The sequence below is a fragment of the Coccinella septempunctata genome, chromosome 5 (genome assembly GCF_907165205.1).
Source record: "Coccinella septempunctata chromosome 5, icCocSept1.1, whole genome shotgun sequence".
NCBI lineage: Eukaryota > Metazoa > Arthropoda > Insecta > Coleoptera > Coccinellidae > Coccinella > Coccinella septempunctata.
Genome location: NC_058193.1, coordinates 25461417 through 25482888, shown reverse-complemented (window position 1 = coordinate 25482888; position 21472 = coordinate 25461417). Strand labels below are relative to the sequence as shown.

Sequence of the window (21472 nt, the reverse complement as noted above, 5' to 3'; positions counted from 1 at the left end):
TTTCACCTACGGCTATAACAGAAAACGGATCTTCTTCAACTATTTGTGCTTTGACAAATTTTCCATTTTCAGTTTTCAGTGGGACATAATGTAAAATTTCTAGTTCATCGAAATCTCAAGGGAAATGTACACACATACACTGCGCAAAAAAATTAACGCACATTATGGAAATCTCAAATTTATTCTTCAACTGAAGGTGTTCTCAATGATAATTATTTTTATCAGAATTATGCATGCATATGTTATCCACAGTTTTCTTTAATACAGATGTTTTTCCCAGCAGGAATAAAAAAAGATGATATTATCAGATTTTGAATGTATTGGCTCCATTCTAAAATCAGTTGTTCTAGATCAATTCTAGTGATCAATAGTTTTTCTTTAGTTTGATTTTCTACACTCGATCGCTATGCAACGTGAAACACGCAATTTGACCCAAGAAGAGTATGCTCAAGCGGTAGTTTTGCGAGAAGAAGGGTGGACATACACAAGAATTGCAGAAAGGTTTGGTGTTTCCCATACAAGTGTGTCCAGAATGTTGCAGCGATTCAGGGAGACAGGTATGAATGTCCGAAGACCAGGACAGGGTAGACCACGGGTAACAACTGCCATTCAAGAACGTTACTTGAGAGTTCCTTCGTTGAGACAACGGTTTGCAACCGCTCGCCTCCTTCAAATTCAGCTTGAGCAAACTCATGAGGTGCAAATTAGCACTCAGACAATAAGAAATCGCCTCAGAGAATATGGTTTAAATCCTCGTGTCGCGGCAAGAGGCCTAGCTCTTACCCCAGCCCATGGAAGGGCGCGTTTGGATTTTGCGAGTGAGCATATCCATTGGGAAGAGGCCGATTGGGAAAGAGTTCTCTTCACAGATGAGTCTAGATTCTGCCTCTACCATTGTGATCGACGTTCCCTTGTATACAGACGTCCACATGAAAGATATGCTCAGTGCAATTTCCTGAATACTACTGGTTTCGGGGGAGGATCGGTTATGGTATGGGGTGGAATATCTTTGACTGCTCGCACAGACCTAGTGGTCGTTGATAATGGAGCTATGAATGCTGATAAGTATATAAGCAATATTCTTGAAGAGCATGTAGTGCCATTTGCCCCATACATTGGTGAAAATTTCATTTTTATGGACGATAATGCCAGACCCCATCGTGCGCGCATCGTTCAGGAGTACCTTGAAGAGGTTGAAGTCTCTCGAATGGAATGGCCAGCAAGAAGTCCAGATCTCAATCCGATTGAGCAGGTTTGGGACAACCTCAATAGAAGGCTGAGAAGTTCAGAAAATCATCCAGCTAATCTTAATGACTTAGTAATCCAACTCGGAGAAATCTGGGAAGGATTAGATCAGAACATTTTAAGATCACTCATTTTGAGAATGAACCGTCGTTGCCGAGCTGTAATTAACACAAGGGGTGGAAATACCAAGTATTAAATCACTTATCAGCATTTCGGTATTTTGAAAATTGTTCATTTCTCTTCTTTCACATAAGATTCGGTGAAATCCTGAATTTTTCTTCCATATAATGTGTCTTGTTTCGTTCAAAACCTTCCCGAGAGAACATAAAAAATAAGTTTTAAAGTCAACTTAGAGTTAACTTTCATTAAAATTGAGATTTTCAGAATGTGCGTTAATTTTTTTGCGCAGGTATTTGCTGAAATCGAGTTCTATTTTGAAAACTCTTCACATTGGCCTATTCCTCCTACAATATTTTTTCATTACGGTTAATTCATTATTTGGTATTATCTGTGTTGACTTTTTATGCCAAAATCAACCAAAAAGAATGCTTAACGATCAATTATATTTCCGACAACCGAGAGTTAGGATTGAGGGAACTGCAGTTCATCTGGACTGATTATTAATCCGATTCATTTCCGATTTAAAATGAAAACCCACCAAATTACAGAGAAACTTTCTCAACTCATAATTCAGTAGAACTCGATTGCGCCCATGAATAATACAACACTGTTCGGATTGTCAGAAGAGCAGGACTAACCCTGATTGGAAGCCAGGTAGTTTGACTTCCGGGACCAAGCAGCTTCTGTGAGCAACAGAAACTAATAACTAATCTAATTTGTAATCACAAAACCAACTTCCATCTAATCATATCGGAGACGGTGTTTTCTACTTTCATCTCTGCGTAGACAATTAATAGGAGTCTTGTTCGCGACTTGGGAAATTAATTTTCGTTTAAGTTGCTTCATTGTTTCGGGAAAGCGTGGAAGATGCTGTCAACCCATGAACCCTCTGTTTTAATGTTCAATGTGAACTCATATATTTTTTGGGATTAATTCTACTCCGGTACTGAATTTTTCATTTTTGAAAATGTGAACCCACTGTAGAATTTGAAATCAGTCTGTTGATTAGTTCAAGATTTATTCAACATCTGATTATCACCATGTATATCCTATGCGAAGGCTCTCAAGCAACTCAAACCTCTTCACATAAGTCCACCTTGATGACTCTGTAATTCATTGATTAACTTATGCTTTTTGATCATTATTGTTACCTACTTGTTATCATTCGGAATATCGATTCACTTCATTAGTAACAGATTTTCGTTATTGCTGCTTCAGATGAGGAAGATCTCTTCATGGTCACAGACCTGCTGCTGGGTGGAGATCTAAGATATCATATTCAACAAGCTGTACACTTCTCGGAAGATGGCGTGAAACTTATGGTTTACGAGTTGGGTTTAGCCCTCGATTATCTACAATCTAAAAAAATTATTCATAGGTAGGTAACACTTATCTAAGAGACTAGAATTTGTGGAGTAATCCATTGAACCTTTTCCTAGAGTTGAAGGAAGTATCTACTTACAATATATCCTTTCGAGTTTGTATCCCTCATTCAGATGGAAAATACTGAGATAATAGAAAAATTTTATTCACATCCATTTTCTAATCAAGTTTCTAGCGATCATAATTCTCTATCAATCTGACAAACTAAGCAGCATATGAACCGGGACAGCTGAAAAATTGCCTAAGTTTAACTACATAGTTATAACTTCGACATCATTTTGATGATGTTTGATTTTGACCTCGAGATACAATTAAAGCCTTATCTTTTATGTGAATGTAAAGCATCCAAAATTTTCAGTTCTTCGAAGATGAATTTGGGAATATTAGAGGTCTTCACAAAGTTTTTTTTAAGCTGGGTGGATTGTTAGGTCAACAAGGGATGTCTTAAACACTTTTTGGATACAACGCGTTGATATGGAAATATCGCCATTTTATGCAATCAAAGAATACTTTGTAAAGAAATTGATCAAAAGCAGTGCCGTGCATTCATATGAGATAGGTATGTAATAAAAAAATTCCGAGAGCAAATCCTTAATTTTATTTGAAATTTTCCGTCGTTTTGTTGAGCGTTACACTTTGAAAGAAGCTACATTCATAAGCGTTTAAATTGAAGTTCAGTGGAAATAGCATTTTCTCTTTGTTTCTATAAGATTTCATCTGAGAATTTCTGACTGATGATCCTTTAGGAAAAACTCCAACTTCATCCAATAGGGTTGATCTCGGGGTATAAAAGAGGAATTCACAACGATTGAAGGTTTTTGCTTTTGACAATAATTGTGCACTAATTATGCTCGATGAGGCAAGACATTATCGCCCACAAAAACAAAATAAGCATGTTACCTTTAAAGTTGTAGTTCTGAGAAAGCTGTGGAAAATGTTATTTAAAATTGAGTTTAATTTTTCTCAATCATGTGTCCCTTTATGCATGTAAAATGTCAATGCAGTTGATCAATGATCATATCAATAAGCTATTTTTCATGCAGTTTATACGATATCCGCTATGGTTATATGAAAAAGGCGAATTTCTAGAGAAAAGCATAATTTCATAAAATATCAGTATTTATTTCTATAGCAACGCAATGAGTATATTACGAAAATGTACATATACTCCATTCACATTTATTTTGGCAGTCGGTTGGCCATGAAATAATTTTCTCAAGTTTTTGAAACTAGAACGGAGTAAGGTTGGCACAATTTTTTATTTTTTATTACGAAAATGCCGAAAGTGATTGAAAAAAGAGACAGTTTTCAATGTAAGAGAATTTATATAATGTTTCATCTGAATCTAAACAACTTATATTTCAGCTGAATATTTCCACAATCAGAAAGATTGTGAATGAGAAGAGAATGACTAAGAATTTTCTTCTATTGGGAGACCCAAAAGTGGTGGCATTTCAGAATTTTATGTTTGGGTAAATTAATGCAGAAAATTTACTACAGGATTTTCGATGAATGTCATCGTAGAATAAGTTCCCGAAAATTGATTTTTCTATATTCATTTGACTTGACCTATACATTGTAAATGCCTTAAGGTACCAATAAATACCTAATTATTATTATATCAATGTAAAAAGATGAACAGCCACAAATACGCGCCAGTTGTCCTGTTAATTGTTTATTCATGTGAAACATTTGTTCAAAGGTGAAGTTCATCTTGACTTGAAACTTCCTTTAATTCCTTTTACTTATATTGATGCAAGATTATTTTTGTTGAAGAATTTAACATTCTAGTAATTATCTGTTAATTCCTTCGGGAGATACCCATTCCCAACCACTGCATCATATGCGTTTCATCTTCGGGTTAATATTTCTGAAATTTACAACTGATGTAACGTATTCAAACTTAAGCCAAGTAAGACAACGAACATGAACTGTCCTCAAGCTAGTGCATAGTATGATATTATACTGATCTCTTGTATTTTCCATGCAAATAACTGGATTTGGTATGCCTTCAATTATGTTCGTCACATATTTTCCGAAGAGATTCGACACTGTGATAAAATACGTAATAACAGAAACTTTTACATAGAGCGGGCAACATAGCTTTGATTTAAAACCAAAAAATGTTTTGACAAGCGTCATAACCTCACATTTTCGTACTATACCTACAGAGTGAAATGTGTCAAATTTCCAAATTTCCCAGTGCTAAAATAAAAGTGAATGGAGTATAGTTAATGACCTAACAATTCACACAACATAGAGAAAAACTTTATAATGACCCCAGTATTTCTAAATTCCTAACCGAACAACTGAAGGAGGTTGAAAAAAAAAACCCTGCTCCAGTAGGTAACCTAAAGTTTAAGGATATAGTGCTTCACGCCACCGGTGAAAAATCCAACATCGGAGAAGATTTATCGGAACTATAGCTAGAATTTTATGAAAGGTGATTTTTTCATAAAATGGCGTTATTTCTATAGCAACGCATTTAAACGATTGAAAAAGAAATTACTTTGAGCTAGTGGCATATAGGTGAAATATCAGGCTTTACATCTTGGGGTGAAAATCCATTAGCATCAAAGTAATCTCTAAGGTATGCCTAGCTAAACTTAGGTAATTTTTAAGGTTTCCCTCTACATTTGCTGCATAGTTTAGTATCTATGGCCTCACCTTGTAAATCCAAGATAATTCCGAATTCCTGGTTCGCCATTACTTCGATTACAAATACAGCCCATCTTACCCACAGCATCCGATCTGACCAGGTGTATCACATTTAGCAATTAAAATGTCTGGCGGGAATCCCAGTGGAACTACCCAATCTGAATTTATACAATTTAGGAAATCCGAAACATGTTTAACGTATGCTGATTTTGATTACACGGACCTATCTATCCACAGGACGAATCCAAGCCGAGGATATATGGATATTGATTGAAGTTTAGGGTGTTTGGGATAGTTTGGGAAACTTTGCAGGTTCGTGTTTCGGAATTGCGGGTCTTCGTCATCCTCATCGAAATAGATGTTTCGTACAATTTCTCTTTTCAAGTTTAATAGTTTCGTGAGGGGAGTAATAAATGAAATGACATTCAACTCTAATAAATCTTCAATAGCTATTCGTGACAGTATTAACATGAAAGTATCGAGTCAGAAAAGAAGAAAATGATTCAGAAAATTCTCAGATATTTAGCACGTATTTTACAAAAAATCCCTGCACTTTTGAACCAGCATCCAGAAAAAAATTCAGAGTGTTATTGCAAAGATTTGAAATATTATAGCAGTCCATAAAACTGAGATATTTTCAATAGAAAGGTGCTCAAAGATATCCTTTTCTATTTCGAGAAAAGAAGACCTTTCATTGCTTCTAGGGTTTCAAGGATCAACATTCCTAGATCACCAAAAGCTTTTCTACAGTATATTTCCCTAAATTGTCGGAGTCACGAATATCCGTTTTTGTGCCTTTATATTCGAGCAGAAATGTAAGTCTAACAGATTCTTTCAGTAATTGAATTTCTCTGAAATCTGAAAACTTTATTCGATATTTTTTACTGTGAATAATTGATCGTAAGAAATATTTATGAATCTTAAAGCCCGCTTCAGAATCAATTTAAAAGTCCTTTTAATTTTGAACTCCCCTTCACTCCTACTAAAAATTGAACTAGAAAAATCTTTAATTTAAGGTACCTGTATAATTGATTAAGGCCCAGTTGCAGGAAAGTCCATTAAGATTTGATGCCCTATCAAAATTTAAAATTGTCATTTTTGAAGGGGAAAATGGAGAATTAAGATTTTAATGAAGTATTAAATTTTAATGGACTTTCCTGCAACTGGACGTAAGAGATCAAACGAAAAACATACAAATGTTCTCGGAGTTTATTCCGAATAATTACAAATAAAACCTTTAGTAACGATTCTTTCTCTTCATCTCAATTTTTATTTTATATTCAGCAATAATATTCGAAAATATGCATATATATGTGGTAGACAAAACTCCACGAAAAATGAAAAAAAAAATATTAGTGCTCAATGAAGTCGAAACTAAAATAAAAAAAAACCAAAGAATATTCAGAAATACCAGCAAGTACATACCCCAATATTCCAAAGAGTATAGACGGGCAAAGTGTCTTCCTCTAAATTTTTTTTATCAACAACAATGATTTAAAAAGCACAGTGATTGATTCTCAAAAACTGGTCGCTGTTTCACTTCTATATGCCACTATGTACAGAAAGAACAATGCGATTATTTATTTTTTTGTTCGATCTCTACTGAACATATTTAACTTTTGACATATTCTCTACCTATGTTTGACGTGTGAAAAGATAAAGACCTAAAAACAATTCGAGAAATTAATTTTATCTATATTATGTTCAACGAATTTGAACGGGTATCAAAGGCAGGCTATACGATTCAACAAAAAGTAGGATATGATCTAACATTAAAATTAATAAAACTTTTTATGCCTAAGGTTTTGAGGTAACCCAATTCTTGAAAGAATATTAAAAGTAAAATATCTTTGCCCTATATGCCACTAATAGAAACTAATAAACTCATCAATATCCCCTTTCTTCCCAAATTCTTCCGTCCTTATTAGTTCCAAATATGACCTTTTTCTTCAGTTCAAAAATAAAATTTTCCGTTTAGGATTATCACAATTGTCTACATATATTTTTCGCTTTCCATTCTCGAAATAAGATGAACAGTATTAAAATTATAGATATTAAAATGTACATATATTATTTCCTAATTACAGAAACAAATTGATTGATTGAATACTCAATATCTCTTTATGTTAGATAAAAATATTAAGAAAAATTCTAGAACATAAAAAGGTCGTATTTGAAACAAGGAAATAGGGTCATGCCGTGATGGTTTTTCCGAAGAACGTCTGCTACACTTAAAGAGTGGATGGCGCTGATGATACTTCCACTTCAAAGGAACATTTCCTTGGGAATCTACTCCATAAATAGTGATGTTATAAAATGAACACAGCAACAAATACCATTCTGAATTCCATCGAAAATATTAATGACGTCATTTACATCAATGCATTCAAGTGATGAATTGAAATGCATTTTTCATCTTTTTTCATCTTTATGTATGTATTTCGAAAAAGGTGAAGTATATTTATATCTGACTTTTTCAGAGACATCAAGCCTGATAATATACTTCTGGATGAGATAGGTGAGTGAAAATTAATTTAAATTGAAGCACTCAGCATATCGGGAAGTGCTTCGAAGACGTTGATTAAGGTTAATCGAAATGGGAATTGAGTAAACTTCCGGCTATTCCAACGGAGAGGAGGTATCTGGGAAAGGCATATCGATGTCATCTTAAGGATTTAATTTTGGGAATCTCCTTCGTCTGACCTCATTTGCATTTATTGTGATATCTTCCTACCAATATCGTCAAAGGAAATCGAAATTAATCCAAGTTTTTTTGATATTTAGTGGAGTAATACGATTCAAGAGTTATGTAGTCATTAATTCTTAGCATAATTTTAATGAGATAAATCATTACTTCTGCAGGAATCGCATCTTATGCTTGCTGGCACCTTAGCAACAAGTTATACTTTTGCGGTTGATTTTTCATTATTCATCTATTTCTTTCATCTATATCGATCATTGACAAATCAATTATATTCTTTACCTGTAATTTTTTTTATCCAAACATCATATAGACGAAAATATTTCAAAAAAGCTTCATAATTCTTCAAATGGAGTTATCATATTTGTTTCCTAGATTGGCTATTAAATAACGAAGCGCCTGTGTCTTATATAAGATTAAAGAATGATATCCTCCGAAATTTTGTAAACTGACACTAGGGAAATTGTAACTAGGGTAATGAAGTAGGGCTGTATTTAGTAACTTTAACTCTTTTCGAAAACTAGAAACTGAATTACATAATTTTCATTAGCGTTAATGGCTGCACGCTTCGTTATCAAAATACCATCTTCAGGTAGGTGAATGTGGATATACTAGAGAAAAGTGAACATACAGAAATATTCTGTAGGTTGCATAATTTTAGGAATCAGAACATATTTTTCATTGAAACAAGCTTTATACAAAATACCTTGAATTGCGACTGAGCGCTCCATATCAAAAACGTATTTTTTCGTATGAAAAAAACATTAATGAAGAATGTGTACAAGATGGGCAAAATTCGTTGTCTACTGAGGAGATTTCGAGAACTATAAGAGCTAGATTAAAACGGATGACACATTTTCGAACTCCTTTTCAGAGAAACAAAGAATGGTGAAAACCGTAGCCTTCTACGATTCTTCGTTTTTGAGTTATTAGCGAAAAATGAGATTTTGACGATTTCGAAAAGTTCTCATGACTTTTTTGTCTTTGAAGTTACATATCTGAAATTTGAACATTCTACAGGTAATTTCTTACGTAGAATCCACTGACGAGCTCAATATATTTTTTCATTTCGAATCATTAGGCGAACTTTCGTTTTTTCAATGCAAACTTTTATGGAATTGGAAAAAAATCTTTTGTAAGTAGATTCTACGTATAAAAGTGCCTAAGAAGGTTCAAGTTTCAGATATGTAACTTCACGGACAAAAAAGATATGAAAACTTTTCGAAATCGTCAAAATCTCATGTTTTACTAATAACTCAAAAACGAAGAATCGTAAGAGGCTACGGTTTTCACAATTATTTGTTTCTCTGAAAAAGAGCTTGGAAATGTGTCATCCGTTTTCTTCTAGCTCTTATAGTTCTCGAGATCCCCTCAGTAAACAACGAATTTTGCCCATCCTTTGCATATCAAAAAAACTCATGGGAAATTTTTTACTTTAAATTTTTCAGAAGGTGGACATGAGAGATTATTTGGAGGGTCAAAAAGATGTCCTTAAATGAGTCCTGAAAAAGGACTGTGGTTCGGATAACACATTGATTCCAGGTTGTTTTATTTCTATTATAATAATGCATGCATGTATTTTCTACTGAACACAAAATTTATCTGAAGAAATCATTGTTCAGCATTCTTCAAAAACTGAAGAATCTGAATAGTTATAATTATGCCTACAAAGGATTTCATTGTTTTAAGGCAAATTGTGAAAAACCATCGTAATTATATTTCGTAACAATATTGAAATGATGCCACACGACCCAGAGTATCCTTGTTTCAAGATAAAAATTTTATATAGAAAATTTTCTTCCAGGCCATTTCCACATAACTGACTTCAATATAGCCACAGTACTGGAAGATAATCATCTTGCCACTTCAATGTCGGGAACAAAGCCATATATTGCTCCGGAGATTTTCGATTGTGCAATGGAATTATGCGTCGGATACTCGTACGCTGTTGACTGGTGGTCCCTAGGTCAGTATATTGAAAAAAAGTCAAAAAGAATACCGGTGATCCATAATGGAAGTTATTGTAAATATCAAAATAAGAAAGGATAAATTATATTAATCTTGAAGCTAAATCTCTTGAGTTTCAGCAAAGAGTCTTTTTATTTCAGGATAGTTTATGATAAATACTTTTCGTGGCCAAAACTAGACTCTAAGTAGGTATTCTTTCTGCGCTTGCTTGTCCACGGTTCGTGGATAGCGATTTAAATTAGTGCTCATAATATTTTGAAAAAGACGAAATTTTCAGTGTGACATCATTTCTAATGTAACCAAGGTTATATGTCTTTTTGGGAATAACGTTATAGACTAATTACTTAATAATAATTATGTTGATGTATGAATTATGTTACGTTAGCTGAAATTTCACATCATTTCAGGAGTTGTTGCTTTTGAAATGCTGAGAGGATCAAGACCTTTCGACATTCATTCAAATACATCGATACAAGAGGTGCGAATTCTATTTCAAATGGGGGTTGAATATCCTCGCGTTTGGAGCGAGTCGATGGTGGATTTGATATCGAAGGTAATTATTGTTCGGCAAGATTTCTGCTCGTTCTCTTCCTATACTTGAGATATATGTCTGAGCAAAAAATTATGAGGTATATCCATATCTTTTTGTGGTTTAATTTGAGACGCAAGTTTTGTTTCATTGTTTCATTCTTCATTGGGGTAAGAATATTGTTGCTCTGAAGGCGAAAAAAACGTTAAGCCCTCTATTACGAGGATATATTGAAAAATTCTTAGTCTACTATAGAACCAAACAATTTTTCTTCTTGCTCTGCAAACCAGACCTCCTCAGCTTTTATTACCTCCCCGTTGGAAGAAAATTTACACCTTTTACCCTTTTTTTCAGTTCAGGAAAGACATGATGGATGGATGGAGTCAAATCTGATGAATAAGGGTTCTTGTAATTCAAACCCAAATCACGAATTTTTTGCATGACAACATGAAATTTGTTTGCAGGGGCGTTGTCCTGCAAAAAAAAACACCTTTGGGTAGCTTTCCGCGCCTTTTCTCTTTAATTTCTTCCTTTACAGAGGTCATGTATCATGTATGATGTCGAGTAGTAATCTCTGGTTGTTCTACCTTTATCCAAAAAATCAATCATGATTACTCCATGGCAATCTCTAAACACTGAGGCAAAAACTTTTCCAGCAGATTTTTGGATACGAAACTTCTTAGGTCTTGGAGTACCAGAGTGTCGGCATTCCATCGATTGTTGCTTTAATTTCTGGATCGTAGAAATGTACCCAAGTCTCATCCACAGTAACAATACTGTTTAGGAAGTCTGCATCGTTTTCAAACCGAGCACAGATCGAACGAGATGCTTCTCTTGCACGCTTTTGGTCAACATTCAAACATTTGGGGATCCATTTTGCTGCAATTTTTCTCATATCCAAATTGACGTGAACTATATGATGAACGCGTTCGTATGAAATATTCAGTGCTTTAGATATCCGTTTTAGGAAAATTCGACGGTCTGATAAAATCATGTCATGAACTGAATCGATATTTTTGGGACTGACACAGAAACTGGCCTTCCCGATCGGTCATCATCTTCAATGGAAAATTTACCTCTTTTGAAGCTTGCAGTCCAATTTTTCACGGTCGCGTACGAAGGACATTGATCACCAAGGATATTAAGCATGTCTTCGTAAATCTGCCTACCTCTTAACATTCCGACCATTTATTATAGTTTCATTAAATGAAAATTTTAATTCATCCAATTTTATGGTAAAAATGATTTTCTACCTCAAACAGGTTTTTAGTTTCACTTCATGCTTGATTCAACCAGCTACTTACAATGAGAACAGCAAATTTACTTTCTCCATCAAGATTCTAGTTCTAGTTTATCTTCTGTTTCCAACAGCTCATCTGCATAAGTCCTGGATTGAGAATATCAAACATAGTTGAACTGAAGCAAGTGAAGTGCCTGCAGAAATATGACACGGATGCTGTACTTGAGAGGCTTTATCATCCTTCATTTCAACCTCCGGTAAGAACAAAGAAACTTCCTCCGCCAATTCAAGATAAATATACAGAAATTGCGGATCGGAATTGTAAGCATAGGAGCAGGAATTTCATTATAGTTTCAATTTAACTTCATCCACTATTACAATTTCTAAGCGAATCGTAATAGGTGGGATTCTGATGCAAAGGGGAAATTAATTTTTCCTATTTCTTCCGAATTTTTCGTAGTAACTGATCGAAAAGCGGATATCGCTTTTTTTCTTGAGGGTTTATCACCTCAGATGAACTCACATTGAACTGATGGAACACTTCAATAACTCTTACAGAAAGACCACCTCAACTGTGATCCCACATTCGAATTAGAAGAGATGATAATAGAAACGAAACCATTGCATAAAAAGAAGAAAAGGCTGGCCAAGCAGAGATCTATTCGTGAAATTCAAAACCCCGCTAGCCTAGAATTGGTAAGGTCTATGCCCATTTCACATAGTGAAAGTAATATGGCACTTATTTTCAACCGACTTCAGAGGATTTTCTGTGTATGTAAGAGTGTATATATGTTATGGAAGGGATATTAATTTTGATGGATTTCCTCAACTCTTAATTTTGTTTTGGTAGAGAATATTGGGGTATTGTTTAGTCATTCTAAAAAATGCTTATCAGAAAAAAATATTTTCAAAATCCTGAGGGTGAGATTATTTAGCTCTGATTAATGCTTATAGGTGAAATATGTTTTAAATAAATCTGTGGAATTCACGTTGAACCAAGAGCCTATTCCATCTTGTAACCCTCCATATGTACCTATAAATCGAAATTAATTTTCTACAGCGCCACAACAACAATTTTTTATGAATTTTATGAATTAGATTATATGTATAACTTTTCAACTGAAAGTAACACAAAGAATCGAAATTGAAATCATACTCCATTCACTTTCATAAAAGCACTCGATTGGCCATTGAAACCTGATAGTGTATAATACCAAAAAGTGAGGTTATGAAGCTTGTCAAAAAATTTTTGGGTTTCAAATCCGCTCCACGTTGTACGTTCTACATAATAACCGTCTCAATAATTATTTATCAGAATCTGAAAGTACTTCGGAAGTTACTTGAGAAGTAAACTTCTTTGGCTGAAGGTTAAAGACGTACTAGTTCTTGAATTAAAAAAAATCAACCCAAAGATGGAAATGCATCTGATGCAGTGGTAGGGAGTGGGTATCTCTAAAAGGAATTAATGGATAATTACAAGAATATTGAACTAGTTAAATGAAGTAGGGAATACTCCTTCTGAAGAAAATGATGTATTTTTTATAAAATATCTTTGAAACGTCACATTTTGAAATAACCATTTCAACCGTTTACCAAAAAAAAAATAATTTAAGGACTTAAAAATGAAAAATAAAAATGGGTATTTAAAGTTTAAAGCGTTTTGTGAGAATTGTACAAGCTGGCAACATCGACTGAAATATGCCTTGATAATAAAGGACAACAAATGCATTATTTTGATGAGATAGACAAAGATCTATCATCTATCATCTATCATCTGAAGTAGCGTACAGGCAAGACGGACCTTCAAGGACCGTTCGAGCCTCTGCTACTAAATGTTTATTTGTATGTAAATGATGAAGTGAATTATCCATATATGCAGATATTTAATGTCAAACAAATTGTATAGTATGCAAATAAACTATTATTATTATTATTAAACTATTATTATGAAGTCTATGACGAACGAGGAAGGTCGTAAAATTTTATGGGATTTTTATGGCCGGTTGCATTTGAAGCTCGCCAGTAAGTACGCCCTGTAAATCAACAGCTGTTATTTTATAAACAAGCTGATCGGACATTGTTCTTTTCTTTGTCTTGTACGCACTGTTGCCAAATCTTAAACTCCGCACAAAGCGATTTGAATTTTAAAACCCCATATTTGAAGGATGATTTTTGAATAGTTTCCGCGGTGAATTTGAAAAAATCATGAATTAAACTCATCCTTATTCAGTTTAAACTTGCATATGCTGTGATAACCGAAATTGAGGAGAATTCCCCATTGCAGGTCTTTTCTAAAAATGAAGGCCTCAGATGCCACCAACTTTTTGGGTCTCCCAATAGAAGGAAATTATATTTGCCATCCTCAGAGACAGGTTGTCTCTGTCGAAGAGTCGACACAGGTCATACCTACTCTTCATTCTTTCTGATTGTGGAAACATTATCAGCTAAAATATAAATCGTTTAGATTGAGATAAAACTTAATATAAATTTACCTACATTGAATATGTTCGATACCGTCTGATATATGGCATGTAGATTTTAGATGAGTATCAGTATTTGAATGAGCGGCCCTCAATTCTATCTACATAGCATTTCCTGATACTCTGTCTTCTCTCTTTTTCACTTTCAGCATATTTGTAATATTAATTAATCTTAGTTGTGGCAACGTCGTTATGATGTTAACGACAATTAATGAGTGGCAACCTCCGTTCTAGTTAGAAAAACTTGAAAAAATTATTTCAAGGCCAACCGTGCTTTTATAAAAGTAAATGGAGTATACGTTATATTGAAATTGAAAGTTTTAGTGCGCCTATTGAAAAAATAATTGTTATTTAATATCTGACGTCGTCCCACGATTGATGACACGTGGAAACATTTATTTCACAATTATAGAAAGGCAATTCCTGAAACCTATTTTTGTAGATGTTCAAACACAATGGTTTCATATGAGATGGGAAACTTCGTTCTTATTTCGTGTAAGGAGTTGGCTCACATTCTCGGAATGTAAATGAAGCTGGAATATTTATATTTCGTAAATTCGGTTCATACAAAATCGATTGGTCCATACACATACGAAGCGAGTAGGTACTTGAATTGCTGCTAGCGGCAGTCGACGTTGACGACGTATAGATTTTACATTCTTTCCAATTATATGTGATTTTCACATACTTAGGAGGAAGGAATATGGTATTGTTGAATTTTCCTTCTGCATTCAAGAAAACAAATTAATGATTTATCTTGTAAAATTCAATAAATTCATTCTTGACTTCCATCAACATTAATATTACCGCCTTAAATGTATGTTTGTTTGTCCGCGATTGTCTAAAGAAACACTTGAAACCGTTTTTATGAGCACATCGATTTTGCCGAATATCTTCTAACATCCATTTTGTTTTCTATATTAGGACACGGAATCACCTATGGAATCCCCGTTCTCTATTATTCCGGATTTCAAAATTTATAACAGGTATCATGAGATGGAGCGAAAGCTGAGGGAGGAAAAGGAGCAGGCTTGGGAGAAAGAACTGCAGAACGCAATGGACTCGTCGGACCCGCTAACGGGTTCGCCTCCTGGAGATGATTCGACCGAATCCAGAGGCTGCTCCAGCAAATCACAAGAATTTGATCGTCACGGTCCCACGGGAACCGGGAAACAGGACTCATCTAACGAACCGAGAAATAAACTGCTGTCGAACAATGGACAGTTGTTGCAGATACCAGAAAAGGAAGAGATCGAGGGAAATGAAGTTCAGAATAAGTTGCAGAATCTCGATTTTATCGATAGGACTCCCTCGCCCAACGAGAAGAGTACGACAAATCAGTAGAGCTTTAATTTTATAGATACCCTTTCTATAAACGACCAATCGTAATATTATATAGGAGAATAATCTATGATTAAATTCTATTTTTGTATGCTGGCGTTTCATTTCCTCAGGTAATAGCAGAAAATATACGAGGGAACATTTGAAGGAATTTGAAGAGCTAATAACCAAATTCAAATCTTATCACCCCAAGATTAACTTCAATTTGTCTATGCAACCAAAGACTTTTTCGAAAATTTGAGAGAATGCTGTCAAAATGCTCATAGCTCATAGTATACTGCATATATGCTCAATATCACTCAACGAATTATGACCTCAATATTATCGGGGTAGGAAGTAAAAACGAACAAAACTTGACTGCTATATCATCATTTAATAGGTATACATTGATTGATTGTTCTGGTAAACAAATATTACAATGACTGACTCTGAAGAACCGCCATCAAAGAATACGCTTGTTTCAAAACCTAAAAATGTCAACTTTAATGTCAACAGAAAAAAGTCATATTGTGGTGTTTTATACCGAAACAAATAACTGTAGTGACAGTACAGAAACATTTCCAGCGCTCTGAACCAGTGGCTTTTTAGCACGTTCCATAATTAAAATTAAAATTTTTCTCGATGTGATGTCATATGTATACCAATCACTCATATAAATAGCTTCGCTTATGCCATTACTCTGTAAAAGGTGTGAGCTTTGTTATTAACATTTTGGGTAATAATCCGTTTTACTTATGTGAGATCTCTGAATCATATTCACATAATTTTCTCTTTCTCAAAAAACAAGTGAGTAGAGATCTGCAACTTTCAGGATTTCATAACAGCATAGGCACAAATCAATCAAGTCATTGCTTCAGGTCCTTTCAATATCTTTCAAGGGCCAATCATCATGCTTACACCCCTATAGGGCCTTTCGAGTTTATACTGACTCTTTCATCATTTACCCGTTTGAATATTTAATTTCCCGGTAGGAATTCATCGCGTACTGGCAAATTAAAACTCACAACGAAAACGCCTAAGGTTTTGGACGGGATCAGGATAAATAATTTTACAGCAGAGACCCGTTGATTAATCGGCCAATTTTGCATTGTGACACAAAATTATAAATTAACACTGTTTGAAGTTTTTCAAATGAACGATATTTCCACAACCTAGCAACTTTTGGAAACTGACGATCATAAATTCAAGCCTTGAGAATGCTAATTTAGAACAAAATCATTATTAATTATTATGAAATTTGGAAAGGAAAACTTTCTAGAAAAAATATGTACAAAAAGAGTAATTGCGTTATATTGATCATCACAGTTAGAGGACTTGGGTTTGTGTAAACCAATGAGAGAGCACTTTACATGAAGAAAATGGTTCTGATGTCCCTAAAATGAATTTTTGCAGACTGTTCATTGCTGACCTACCTAGATCAACGATGAAGTTAGATTGCATGAAAAATGATTCGAAAATATAGTTTACCTCAACTACCAGATCATTTCCAAAAAAACAATATACAAAAATTTGAAACAACATCGAAGCAATATACACAGTGAAGGAGAAACCAGTCACTGAACAAATATCGACCTGGAAAAAAATATCCTATCTATACTGAAATAATGAAGAGTGCAGTTATATAATTCATTACCAGGGTTAAACTGTAACACATCATACAGATTACAACACTGCTTCCTCCAATCTGAATAAAAACTGCAGTAGAAAGAAGTTTCTGAATACTTTCGCTGAATCTGAAGCAAATTCGATAAATTGATGGAAATTGAAAAGGATGAAGTACTATCTTACTCGATTATATCGTTGTAATGCCGTGCACATCGAAGAAGCTTTTCTTTGATAATTCTTCTCTTCATTTGAGTTCTGTTAGGTTCAACAAGTGAAGAAACTTCTAGCTCAGCTCTCATTCCAGCGAAACGCAAATTATCTTTCAAAATTTTTACTTGCCCTGTTGTGTGTATCAAAAGTCCAGAAATGAGAGGGTCTATAGCTGAGGTAGCTATAACACCATGACTTCCACCTCGAAATTAAGGTATTTATCGACTTCCACAAGTGAAGATGATTTTTTACTCACAATAACTGCAATAGAACCAAGCCATATACCTTGCAATAGAATTTTTGTTCTCAATTCTGAATGGCCACCATATCTGCGTAGGGGTCAGAATATTCAAATAAACTGGCCTCAGTGTGTAGAAAAGGCAGCAACCAAAGCACATCCAAAATAATACCTTAAATACCAATTGGCAAACTCTTATTGAATCATCAATGAATTGCTTCTGCTCGGGTAGGAAATCAAGAAAACTTTTCGATTGAAGTCTTTCCACCTGAATAATAGTAATTTATCAGCAAAAAAACTATATAAAAATCATCAAATTGGTTTAAGTAGTCCTTACAACAAAGGTCTTAATTTTTGGCTACTCTCTACTTTATAAAAAATATTTATCATCTGAATGTTTTTATTTTCAGGATTCAGGATGTTGACATTGCTTTCTCTTCATTTTTTTGGAATAAGGGTGTCAATTCCGAAAAGTATCGTGTCCATATTGAGTTATTGTTTGTTTATATTTCTGCCGTTGAATCAAATTTCATTCCATGGGTATCAGGCATAAAAAATCAAGCAATGCAGCAATGGTGGATGCGAAACTTTTGATTGAATTTAATAGACCGAATATTCTTTCAAGTTTGAAAAGATGGATGAACATTCATTTTGGTTTGGGTTTGCTTGAACTCCTATAAAATACTGAGGTATCTGATGATAGGAAAAAATCATCATTTGAACGCAAAATACATGATCTAATTGTAGACTGAAAAACTTGTTTACATTCTCATTGTTTTACTTTCTCACCGAACCGTTACTACTACTGTTGAGGCACTTGTATTTTGGAACATAACAAACTCTTCGGTGAAATTTTATTCAGTTGCTATGTACAATATAATGACGCAACACGACTTTCAAAGAAATGCTCTGTATTCATCAGGATCTCTTCGCTCATGTTTGTTACTGACTTATTTCAGCTTCATCGCAAACATGAAAAGGATACCAGCGATAAATAAATATTTTTGATATTTTCAATTGAATAAATATGACACCACCAGAATTCTTACCAAATTATCGAGGCGCTTATTGTATACCAAAAATGGTAAATGTTTGAAGGGAAACAGCGACAATTGAGACAAAACAAAAAGACTATCCACCACTTGATACATATCCATATCACTTTGAGTAATCAGTTGAAAAATTCCCAAAAATGGAAAACCCATTGTAACCATCAACTGATGACTATATGCATAATATTTGAATATTTTTCTACTACAAGTTTCTGCATCTGGAGGATAAATAGCAAATGCTTTCAAGAGTTTGAAATTATTGCCGAAAGACTCTTTTATTATGCTATTCATATTATCTGATGTCAAACGATTCAAAAGTAAGCAATATACTGTTGATTTCCCTTTACTTTTAGGATTTTTAAGGAAAATACATTTTTGGTTAATTCATCTATTTGGCGAATGCAGATGTTACTAATTAGCGGAATCCTCAATTAAAATCTGAAATATTCAAATTTTAATTATTGCCCTTCAAACTGATGGCGTGACAAAAAGCTTTCAAAAGAAGGTAGGAGGATTGTTTGCGTATTTCAGTCGTTCTTTATTGATTAACCTTAATATGTCATTATGAAAATGAAAACTTGTAATTTCTAATTTCTATCGTTCATTTGTATTAAAGTGTTTTCCGCATTAAAAAACGTTGAGTTTCATCTGGGTATGAGTCAGAGTTATGCCAAAACATTGTGCTTAGTACTGCTTAGTGCTCGTGAAAGCACTTGAAGCCTTTTTGAGCTCCGGAGCATTGTGCTCCACAGAACTTTGAAAGCCAGTGCTTAGTAATTCGAGCACTTTATCGAAAGGCTTACGGCCGTTTTCAATAAACCTATCTATCCACCGTTTCACTAACTGACGATTGGTAACCATTCCAAAATATATCTACAGATAGATCATAGAAATGAAATCAGATGGTTTTTCTATCTTCAGTAAGTGAAACAAAATGGACCTATCTATAAATAGGTTTATTGAAAACGGCTGTTAGTGCTTAGTTACCAGAGTTACCTATCTCTAAAGAGCTCACGAGCACTAAAGTGCTCACGAGTACCTACTTCTGCGGATTACTAAGCACTAAACCCTTCGGAAATCTTGTTGAAACACAATTCAAAACGGCGGTCCAAGATGGCGGAAGAATTATGGTTCAATTAGTTGGAAAATTGGTGTGTGGGGGTATTCAAACTTAGAGGTTGATACTTTTTCGGTCAAAATTCATGAATTCAATAAGGCGTTTCAAATGTGTTGGACGAGATTTTCTATTTTGATCCGATAGTAATCAGAATTGGTATATGTGTCAAAATTCAAACAATCAAGATGGCGACAAAGTTTTTGATGATAGATTATTCATCCGAATCGATTCGTTTGAAAACGGACCAGTTTCGTGATTATGGTAAGGTAAGATTCTCTTCAAAACAGATAAACAGATGAAGCTGGGCCTTCACAGTCCATAGATCACTGCTATTGACCATTTCGCTGTTTGCGGACGCTCAAAGCTTCTCGATGATGGCCAAGAAGAGTATTGAGCTGAAGTAATAGCAGTTTATCGTTGGATGGTATCTTTGTCTTTTCTTTATCCCCATTTACCCATGCTGTAAACAAGCATATGTGTGTCCAGCTCCATTGAAATTATCCTGAATGAAAACTGGCCCTATTACTCGATCACGAGCAATTTTTGCCCAAACAGTGGCTCTTCTTGATGTTGAGTCAGGCCTTTCCCTTTTCCCCCATTCCAATGTGTATATCTATAATTTTTCCAAAAATCTGAGTTTTCCATCTGGATCATCTTCAAGAGAAAGAAGAAGATTTTGTGTTAGGAAAGGCGATTTCTTCGGCTCAAATATTGGAGTATATCAATGCATACTGTTTTTTATGATTCCCCGTTCTTCATTTTTACCGTATTTTCTTGAGAGGGGTCTACACTGTTTCAGTGGTCAGTTCAAAATGCGAAAGGTATATCTCACGTCAGAAACCACTTATTTATATGGGGTTTTCATTATAATTCAATTCAATCAGTTCGTCATCTCGGAAAGCCAGAAATTTTTTCATTGAGAAACAAATGTTAATTCATGTTATCCACTTTCTGAGGTGAAATGATTTTTTCAAGGAATTCCACATGAAAAAATTTCCCGAAAACTACCGCCATTGGTTTGAAGCCTGCTGAAATTGTGAAGAAATCTCAAATGAAAAAATCATTTTGTGTATTTGTTATATCTCCGTAGCCAATCATGATTAAAATTTCAATCTTGTGGGCTTCACTTCATTAGTACCGCATATTACAACAAACTATTGAATATTCTCCATAATTTGTTTCAATTCTTTTTTGAATGATTTGGTTTTTAATTCGAAACGGAAAGTACCCAAATTCCTGAAAACTAAATCATTCATAATCCTCCCTAATCTTCGTTCGATACATTGCTAGTCTCCTTACTCCTTTTGTTTAACGTTTTTGTTCAAAAAAAAATTGTAGAAACACCTTTTGACAGTCCATTTTTATACTTCCTGGATTATTTCATAAAGTTGAATAAGATTCGTTAATTTTCGACTTAGCTTATGTTTGTTAAACCTCCTTCCAAAGACAAGGAAAAAAATTTTAAGAATAGTCATAAGAAAATTAGGATTGCCCTTTAAAAGCTTATCGATGACGTCTGATTTAGGATAATCTGGATAACATTTTCTTACATCGAAAAGAGCGAAATTTAAGATACTTATCGTCT

The 21472-nt window shown here is 34.3% G+C and overlaps 1 protein-coding gene across 3 annotated transcripts in view; it reads left to right on the top strand.

The window, feature by feature from the left end:
* Positions 1-15756, top strand: part of LOC123313383 (serine/threonine-protein kinase 32A) — a 78983-nt gene extending 63227 nt beyond the window's left edge. For 2 of the 3 annotated variants that reach the window (XM_044898246.1, XM_044898247.1), the window contains 7 exons: positions 2584-2743; positions 7887-7924; positions 9912-10073; positions 10483-10628; positions 11976-12101; positions 12403-12615; positions 15249-15756. In XM_044898246.1, the coding sequence (XP_044754181.1) occupies positions 2584-2743; positions 7887-7924; positions 9912-10073; positions 10483-10628; positions 11976-12101; positions 12403-12615; positions 15249-15668 (1265 nt within the window). In that variant the 3' untranslated portion in view covers positions 15669-15756. The remainder of the gene's footprint in view (positions 1-2583; positions 2744-7886; positions 7925-9911; positions 10074-10482; positions 10629-11975; positions 12102-12402; positions 12616-15248) is intronic. The other variant, XM_044898249.1, reaches the window with a different exon arrangement.
* Positions 15757-21472: the final 5716 nt, after the last annotated feature.